This window comes from Hevea brasiliensis, chromosome 4 (genome assembly GCF_030052815.1).
Source record: "Hevea brasiliensis isolate MT/VB/25A 57/8 chromosome 4, ASM3005281v1, whole genome shotgun sequence".
Lineage (NCBI taxonomy): Eukaryota > Viridiplantae > Streptophyta > Magnoliopsida > Malpighiales > Euphorbiaceae > Hevea > Hevea brasiliensis.
Genome location: NC_079496.1, coordinates 17475077 through 17485729, shown reverse-complemented (window position 1 = coordinate 17485729; position 10653 = coordinate 17475077). Strand labels below are relative to the sequence as shown.

At 27.1% G+C, this 10653-nt stretch overlaps 1 protein-coding gene across 1 annotated transcript; it reads right to left on the bottom strand.

Annotated features, from left to right (window-relative positions):
* Positions 1-1707: 1707 nt before the first annotated feature.
* LOC110642487 (VQ motif-containing protein 4-like) lies at positions 1708-3019 on the bottom strand. Its single transcript, XM_021794565.2, has one exon. The coding sequence runs from the start codon at positions 2570-2572 to the stop codon at positions 1847-1849; it is 726 nt and encodes a 241-aa protein (XP_021650257.1). The 5' UTR covers positions 2573-3019; the 3' UTR covers positions 1708-1846.
* Between the last annotated feature and the right edge of the window lie 7634 nt (positions 3020-10653).

The window sequence follows — 10653 nt, the reverse complement described above, 5'->3', positions numbered from 1 at the left end:
TGTTTTTTGTTTATTATATTTGTATCTTCATATGATTATTTTGAACAGTAAGTATAGAAACTACCCTTGTCAAGGCACCAAATAGGTGCTCTAATAATTAAAAAAAAAAAATTATTTACTACATTCAATACATTGCAGTAAATGAATGACAGTCTAATATTATAAATACAAAGTATTTAAAAATATGTATCATTTATTTATTTATTAAATAGAAAATATTATTTAGAAATATATATATCATCTATTTATTTATTAAATATAAAATATTCTTATTACATGATATTTTTTTAATATAATAGTCTCTAATTAAAATTTAAATTTAAGACTTCAGAATTTTAAAGAAGATTATAATTTTAAAAGTTTTAAAGATGATTGAGTATATGATATTTATTTATTTATTTAATAAAATATTTCAAGTATAGAAAAGGGAGAGAAAAAAAAATCTTAGTGCTTCTTTGTCTATTGCCTTAACTCAGTCCAGCTCCACGTATATGACAAAGTAAAGAAATTAAACATTGAAGAGAAACAACAAAGAAAGTTTCTCACATTTTCTCTGCTACTTTTCCTTCATTTTCAATCATCATCGATAGCGAAGTCCTGCTTTCCCTTTCCTCTATTTTCTTTTATTTCACATGAGAACAAGTCTCCTCTTAATTCCAAAAAAAAAAAAAAAAAAACCCAAAAAGAAAAAAAATTAAAAAAAAAATAGTTAACCTGCATGATTGCATAGCGGCTTAAAGTTGCAGCAAAGGACAATGACTTCACTTCCTTGTTGAAAGAAACAGCTGAGATGGACCATTGATTTCTTTTGTTCATAGTTGCACTTTATAAATCTTATTGGATACCCTAAAATCTGACACCCCTAATTGCTAGCTATTTGTGCATTCCCACCCAACCAAGAATCTGACTACTAATAACACTGCAACAATATCTTATATCAAAGATTCAGTGGACAAGGAGAGGAAGGCACTGTAGAAGTAGCAACTTTTCTGTATACAACTTCTGTATGTAAATGTAAACAGCTTTTCTTTTGTGTAATTAATAATCCTAAGGAGAAATATATAAACTAAGATAAAATATTTAACACTTTGGAAGTATAACTTGAGGTTGATCAATTTACAGAGTTAAAAATATTGCAAAACATGTATGTATAGTGATTTCAGAAAGTTGATTTTTTCAAATTTGCCATTAATATCATTGCACCAAATTTCCTTTTTGTTCCTTAATGTATGAAGTCTGCTAATACAATGATTAAGCAGGAACTTTTCCCTCCTCACACTTGGAAGGAAACATGCCTAGTGCAATTATAAATATTCTACTTTATTTGAGTTGATAATATTAAGTTTATATCTACTAGTCACATGTGTACCTTCACAGAGGGAAAGAGAGAGAGGAACACAAGAAGAAGATGAGTATACACAGGAAAGAGCATAAAAAAAGATAGTAATTGCCTACAAATTCATGAAAATTAGTCCATTCAGATAGAGAGATGACAGAAATTCAAGAAAACCAAGTTCCCATGGAATACACAGAGAAGAGTTAGAGGATAAAAGATTCTTTATCCCATACTCATGTATAATCTCAGAAATGAAAATTTACCTAAATAATATTGTCTGATAATGATAATCCCCATTTATGAAATAGGCAAAAAAGGAGAAACACACTCAAGTCAAAAAAAAAAAAAAAAGAAAAAAAAAAAGAGGAAGCTAAACAAAGGCTTTACCATATCTATCATGAAAAGAGAGATCAAATTGTACAATTAAACCAAAGTTCTCTACCTCTCCCTCAAAACCATCCAAAACCCATCAACTCCTTACAATCCTTTTTTCTTCCATCTTCAAGAAAATCAAGAACCTGAAACTTTTGGTGAGGTCACAGGAAACAGCGGCAGCAATTGTGGCTCTGAATCTCTAGGAGTAGATATGGGCGAAGGATGCAAGTAAAACCCTTTCTCTGCTATCGCTCTTTCCTCCTCTGACGATGAATTCCCTAAAGATGGGGAGCTCTTATTGAAAGGGTCTTCATTATTCAATGGAGTTACCGGACTAAGTGTCAGACTAGGGAAGTCAAGCAAGCTTGGAGACAAAATCTCCTGCTTGTTTCTTGGCGAAAATCCTGTAACTGAGTTATTACTTGCAAAACTAGGCAACAAAGTGTTGATCATAAGACTGTTCTTAAGATTGCTGTTTCTCCTTTCGTAAAGCTTGAAGCTATTTTGTTGCTTCTTTGGAATGCTTTTGATTGGAGGGATGGTGAAGTTTCTCGTAGTAGTAGTCGATGTGGGTGTAGTTGGTGTTGGTGGTGGTGGTGCTGCTGCTGGATCTTGAGCAGTTCTTGAACAAGCTTGCTTTGCTGTTTCTGTTGACCCAGTGAGCATTTGAACTACTTGTTTGAAAGTAGAGGTGTCTGCTTGGACAAAGGTTGTTGGGTAAGGGTTAGCGTCAGATCTGGAGATGGGTATTGGAGTGAGTGGTGGGGTATGGATTTGGATCCCATTGTTGCTTCCATTGCTGTGAGGAGAGTTTATTGGAGAAGGGATTTTGCTTTCTTGAATTCTTGTTGTAGTTTCCATTCCTGGGTTTGTTCTCTCTCCTACCTCTCCAATCACGCTCTCCTCCTTCACCTTCACCGCCACTGCCACCAAGAGAGAGAGAGAGAGAGAGAGAGAGATCAAAGAAATGAGAAATGAACTTTTGGGGATGCGGAATGGAGGAAAGAATAAGAGATGGAGGAGGAGTGAAAAACAAGGCTTGATGAGGAGGGTGTTAAAAGGGGGTATTAGCTAATTTTTCTTTCTTTTTGTTTTGTATTGCTTTTGTTGCACTTGTGTGCCGCAAGATCATATATCTAGCGCTCAATTTTCCATGCTTTTTCTTTTAATTTGGTGGAGTGATTGGCTAGGTGAGAAAATGTCCCCAACGGTTTTGGGATTACAAAGAAATAAAGATCAAAACTTCGAAAAGGATATTGGTTGTATTTGGAATTTTTAGGCAACAAGCATCTGTGCCACCAGCAGCAAAGTCTTTAGGAATCCAATATAAGAATATATGTATATATACATATATGTGTGTGTGGCATTGACTTCAGAGCCCTGACTGGAAGGACCCTTGTGTGATGGGATTGGACATGAAGGCGACATTTGATCAGAAACAAACCATACCATAGCCATTCATTCATTCATCCATTATGCTATTCTCAACCCCAAGGATTTTCCCTCGCCTGTGTTCTGCTGTTTGCTCACTCTCCAACCAAATCTTAAACGAGGAAAGATTCAGTGTTTCTGGCGCGTGTTCTCCACCCTCGAGCAAGTGAACTTGGTTTGATAGATTTGGTTCTTCATTCATTTGCCTTGGAGGTGCCTTCCATTTTCCCACCGTGTGTTGGTTAATTGCTGTTGTCAACTGACAATTGAGTTCTCAGTTTCACCCCAATTTCACACTCAACTGAAATCACTATTTAAATCCATCTAATGAAATTTCAGTTGGACAGTTCCCTTTTTCCAAGTCATTACTTACAATGCATCAGAAAATTTCTCATTTCATTCGTTATTTTGTTTTAAGTTGGTACTAAAATGGATATTGATATATAAATAGCTATATTTATCTGTTATTTTTTTACAGAAATATTAAATTAAATTATGAATTTGAACTCTAATTAAAATTTAATTAACAAAAAGTGCATTTAAAATGAGTATATCAAAGAATTATAAGACTTAATTAAATATTTTATTAATTAGTTATTTATTATGTAGTATTCCGAATCTTGAAATCTTTGTTTAAGTAAGGAGATTAAGAAAATGAAGGCTTGAATTAGTCCCTTTACTTTTTAGTTTATATAATATTTTAATTTAAGAATAAATAATTAATTATATTTGTCTTTTCAATCTATTTTTTTTAAATTTTTTTCTCTTAACCATCAACAGTAAACCTCAATGATGCTTAAAAGATATTAAGGTTAAGAAGTTCTTTCAATTACAGTTGAAAATAAAATGATCCCTAATGGATAAATTGCAGCTAGGGTTTCATTATACAACCACTACTAACATTTTAGGGAAGATATGATTAGTCACCTATATTGAAAAGAAAGAAGTGAGTTGAGCCACCATTTGAGAAAATAATTAGGAACAACTTAACAACTTCTTCTTCTTTAAATTTTTTTTTCCTAGCACACATTTGAAATTTTATTAGTAATATCATTATTTTTTTTACTTTACTTTCGATCAGAGTATCTTCTGGCCAACTTTTGTGCACCCAGCAATTTAAGAGCGTATTATTCATATTGGCCTAATGAATTTAAAATAAATAATTCTGAAATTCGATTGATAAGAAAGAGAAACTTTCATTCTTTCATTATTAATTAATTGCATTTACGTTCAATGCTTAAGACTATTTCTTGATAAATAAATTGATAATAACCATATAGAATTACAAATTAATATATCCTCGTTAATTACCAATTAATTTAATGAGCATAAGGATGATTAGAAATTAATTTTCATTTTTTTAGAAAGCTTTTGTACATAGGTGAATCTGTTCGATTCCAAAAATTGGTGTGCAACCATTAAAGCAAAGGTCAGATTCTGGTTTTTATTATCGAATTTAGAGGTTCTTGATTATAGTTGATAAATATTATGAAAAAGAGAATAAAAATATATACCCATAATTAATTAAAAATATTGGAAAGAATTTTAATTTTTAAATTAAGAAATTGAAAAACTAGAAGGAAATTAAAGAAGGATGGGGGGACCAAAACTCCATTAGAGGGCACTGCTGCAAGAAAAGGGATCACATATTCTTTCATAGCTAAAATGATTATGTCTGGTTTGTGGAGTTCCTAACAAACTCCATTTATAGTGCAAAAGCCATTAATTAGCTTTTAAGTTGGTAAAAAAAAAAGAGTTCTTTTTTTTTTATTAAACCTCAAGCAAGAAACCTGCAAAAGGTGCGGCTGATGATGTGAACTTTCAATATATTTAATATATATTTTTATATTATGATGGCATATAAGCTAACTTCAAATCTCTTTATATGTTGTATCATGCAACTTGATTCATCAATCAAATAATTCAATGGATTTGTCATGTTAATTTCTTTCTTTGTCATTAAATTTATTATTTAAGTTTAGTATATGATTACAAATTTTTAATTTATATCGACAAAATCATTTGATTTTTAATAAAGTTACTTTTTTTTAAATTTTAACCTATGTTTTTTTATCTCATGGTAAAATTACTATAATAGGTTTATATATCTAAAATTATGTTAGAAAATTTTTACATGGTTATGATGAAAAATTAGAGGATGGTTTGGTGTAATGATATAGTTACACCGTTTGTGATATGAAGGTAAGAGGTCGCAAAACAGGGATAAAATTACATATATATTAACTCAGCCTATAAGTGCATAATACTTTGTGCATTAAGTCACAGTTTAGGGCCTTGTTCGACAATAGCTTTCAAGGTAGCGTTCAGTATTTTGATCATAATTAAAACACTACCTTTTTTATTTATACTGTTTGGTGACATAGTATTTATAATAGTGTTTAAAAGTTGAGGGAATGATTTATAAAAAGATACTCTTCATAATTTTTAGATATTGGGAGAACATTTTGATCAGAATCAATAAGATGATACCACTATTTTTACATTTAATAGCTAATCTAATAGTTATTTTTACCGAACACTTCTATTTTAAATCACTATATAAAAAAAACTTACCACTAGCTAACGGTTACTAAAACAGCATACAGTTACTAAAACAGCTAACAGCTGCTATAATAGCTAATATTACTGGGGTCTAGGATGCTAAAACTAATAATTTTCAATGATAGAAATTTGAGATTTTCATCAAAGTAAAATCTTGCTCAATTGGGTAAAAGTTATATTTTATCAAAATAACAAAAAATCAATGCAAGGTAATAGAATCACTATGGTAACTTCTAGGTTGTTAACTAAGAAAATGAAGCCTTATCTGAAAAAGAAAGTAAGAAAATGGGAGAGAAGAAAATAAAGAATAAGAGGAGGTGGAGAAGAGAATACAATCTATAATGGATAATGCATGAATATATCCTGAAGTAGGTCCAAAGGGACAAGCATGAATGAGGCACTTGAAAGCAAAATTTTAAATTATTATTATGTGATCTTTCACCAGATATAAAGATAAATTATTTAGATACACTGAAGAGATATGACTGCATGAGAATGACTGAGTAGTTTCTGTAGATAACATTTCAGTGTCAATAATGCTTATCATTCATGAATCAATGCTTTTTTTGAGCTTTAGGTAGGTCTAGTTATAAGCCAATCCAAGCTGCCTTTCCTTCTTCTAATTGTAATATTGCAACTTATAATTGGACATTTGGTTTGTATATTACATCTCACTTTCTTTGTGACATAAATAAATAGATGAGTTTTAAAACTTTTTATTTAATGGAGACACTATGAATCGGCACAACTGATAAACTATATAGTGGGAGTAATCATCTCTCTTTCTCATCATAAAGATAAATAATCATAAAAAAAAGTAGATGTGGTGACTCGAATTCGAGATCTTCTCACTTCCTGCACTTTAGAGATGAAAGAAAACAAATTAAGATTAGCAAAATTAGTTTGAAATTGAACTCTTAATTTTCACATAAATGGATAAAAGCTGAACTTAAAAAATCAATTATGAAAATAAGATTATTGAGATTTATTAATAAAACTCATAATTTCATGCATGCTATAAATAATTCATAAATTTCGTTTTAAATTTCTCTTTTTAAGAATAACAATAGATCAGATATTTTTTAATATTCATTTTAATCTAACTGTAATAGAATGATTGCAAATTTGATCATTATTACCCTTATTTGAGTTTGTATTGGATTCAGATTTTGTATATATTAATTTTTTTTATTATCTAAATATATTTATATAAATTATTAATTAAATAAAAAACATATTTACAATTTTAGTTATAAATTTTAAAATACTATAAATAAAATTTCTAAAATATAAATTATCAATAAAAATAATTATAATCAAATACAAGAAGACTACAAATAAACAATAAATAAAATTTAAAATAAATTTAATAATAATATTATTAAATAAATTCAAATTTAAATACATTAATGATATATTTAGATACTATTATTTGGAAAAAAAGTGACTTATATGTAATTTAAATATAAGTTATTAATAAATTATATATTTTAAATCACATTAATTTACTTATTACCATTTTATAAATAATTTTAAATTCACACTCAAAATAATATGCTCTTCATATCTATAAGCCAAATATATTTATAATTCTTATCAATTGAATAAAATATATACTTTTATCAAATTAAATCTTATATTTTCTTTTTTTTTTTTTAAGATATATATCAATTCCTAACTCTTATTATTATCTCTCCAACTTTATATTCCATCCAATGCCCCAAATCTTGCAAGAAAAGCTTCTTTTAATTTGGCACTAATCAAAAGGAAAGTATGGATTGGACTAATAAAATAAAATAATTTCTTTTTCATATATAATTTTAGTTGCATTGAACGATGTCAACAGCAAGAACCAACCATATTGTGTAAAAGGAAGGGAGGGTGGTGGGGGTCTTTTTTTTAATTGTGTATTCCAAAGAAAGTTATATGTGATGGATAAGTGTTAATATAATTAATTACCACTTAACCTATGAAATTAAATGTGCTTGTCATATCCAGCTCTTATTTATAAATTTGAAGAATTGATCACAGAAATTGCATTTCAATTTAATTTCATTATTATGTTGAAATGAATAGTGAATATGTTTAATTTTAATGAGCAAGTCAATTAGACCTATTGATTCAGAGTCAGTCTTTCATCTTCGCCCTCCTCCAAATTTATGGATTCGCTTAATTATGTTGGCTTCAAGTATATGAAAATTGACCTCTGAATAATTTATCCACACTGAGTGATGATCTTAAATTAAGGTCAAAGAAAAATTGAGATTCCTCAATTTTTTTTTCTTTTTTATTTGTCAATTCTCATATAAACTTGGATGCAAAATACAATAAAAAAAAATGTTTAAATAGGATTTTTAGAGAATTAAAAAAATTAGTTGCTTTTTTTTTATTATTGTTATAAAGGGTAAAATAATCTTCTCAAATAAACTAAAAAATAATTATTGGATAAATTTATAATTAATTTTTAAAATTAAAATAAAACAACTAAAATTAGAATAAGTGAATATAATAATAAAATTTTAAAAATGTTTAATTTTTATACAATCAAATCTTCTATAAATGAAAATGTAAAATTATAATTTACTATCATGTAATTTGGCGCATTCATTGGGGTTTTGAAACTAAATTTGTGATAAAATGATAACTTGAGGCCTTAGCTTCAACTCCATTACTAAGGAGAGAAAATTGCCTAAACGTTGTTAGAAAAAAAAGTTAAGGTAAGTTATAATTTAGTTTCTAAACTTACGTATTAGTTTCCATATTTTAAAACCTATCTAGCCTTTAGCATTTAAATAACTTTACAAATTAATCATTTCATTCAATTTATTATTAATTATATCAAAAATATCAAACAAATATTATAAATTTATAATATAAATTTTATTATAAAATAATCCTTTTATTTTATAATATTGATTAACTTAATTATAATATTATCTTTTTATTTTATCAATATTCTAGATTCATTATATATTTAAATTAAAAAAATTAATTAAAAGTTTTTATTATATTATATTATATTATTTTATAATGAAAGGAATAAAAAATAATTTAAGCAGAAATAAATATATAAATTTATTAAAATATTAACAATTAAGTAGAAAATTTTAAAAATATAATAATTAATATATAAGTTTTACTGTCGTAACAGTATTTAAATAATTTTCTCCCTCTGCTAATATAATAGATATAATCCATGGACAGTAGTATGAATTTCTTGGAAACTCCAATCCAATGGCACGTTACATACTCACAAAAAATATATATAAGGAATAAAATTAAATGAATAAAACAAAAGAGGTAAGATACTACGATTTATAATAAAAAAAAAAAACTCTAAAAATTATTGTTAAAATAATATTTTAATTTGTTATATAGTTATAAATTAATTTAATAATAATAATAATTTTTATATTATTTATATTTAAAATAATAATGAATCATTAATAAATTTGTCCATTATTTGACATGATATTATTGTGATAAATTAGATGTAATTAACATTTAATTCTTAATTAATAGGTGCAATGTTCTTGTACTGCTTTAAGAGTTTGAATTTGAAAATTTAATGTTATTTTTTCTTCAAAAAAAAAATAATTGTGGAGAATCTTGACTGTGTACTTAAATAAGAAGGGCTAAGGATATATAATAATATGATTCATGCATGAAACAGAACCTAGCTCAAGGCAGATATATAATAATAATAATAATAATAATAATAATAATAATAATAATAATAATAATAATAAAGATGAGTAATGACCTTCAATTCCTAGGAAACTTTTGTACGCTCGAGAAAATTAATTAAACTAAACGACCCATAAGCCGCCAATCATTAATTAATTCAGAGATGCATCCGTTTCTTTTATAATCTAGTGTAAAGAATAAAGTTACATTTTGATTATTTTTGTTATATTTAATACGTAATTAATGGTGATTATAATACCAATTGAGACTAATTTGTAAGTTTATTAAAACTATATGATTAAGTTGTAAATTTAATTAAATCTCAAAAATTAAATCATCTATAAATAAAGTTTTAGAAGCTAAATTGTTTTCAAATTGAAATAAAATTAAGGAATTTTTATCATTTGTGCTATAATTAATGATAATTTAACTAAAATTTTAATCGTAAAAATTAACTTAGAAATTTATTTAAATTTCAAAAACTAAACTGTTTAATTTTAAAACTATAGGAATTCAATTGTAAATTTAATCAAATTTTAAATACTGACTTATAGTTTGTATATATCTATAAAAAAAAAAGGTAATATAATATCAAAGTGGTGTTTATATGTGCAAAACTATTCACCTATATGGTTAACATTCAGATATACTGTATTCTATGCACCTACCAAGCTAAAAGGATAAGATGGTCATTTCACATTTTAAAACATGTGAAAGATACATGTGGACCATGTGATTTATTATGAACGCTTAGATTAAGAAATGTGATTAATGGCCAATTAGGTGGGCAACCTGGTTGGCCAATTGAATGAATTAAATAGTTAAAACTAATATATATAAGTTGATTTAGTACTGAAATGGTAGTAATAATAATGCACATAATCATTTTCTAATTTTTTTTTTTTTTAATTTCCTGTCTATTTGTTGCAGGCCTGCTAAACAAGGAGTCATGGAAGAATAAAACTAAGAATCATGTAAATGGTTTCAAGCATCCAAAATTATGTAGCCTTTTGCAGAAACATTGAGAATTTTGGTAGCCATCAAATCAAACTTAGCATCATAATTTCAGAATATATTCTAAGCACACAGTTAAGAGAATCAGACTTCCCTTGTCAATCATTTTATATAAATATGTGGATCATCGCAGCCAAAACCTAACTGAAGTTGAGAGAAGAATATTTAGCTTCTCAGAATGAAAATTTTCATAACTTTAACTAGCAGGAACAATGGATTGCCATCACACACTTAAGTATATGCTTCTT

Coding starts and splice junctions, on each gene's coding strand:
- LOC110642487 (XM_021794565.2), bottom strand. CDS start 2,572: ATGGAAACTACAACAAGAATTCAAGAAAGCAAAATCCCTTCTCCAATA.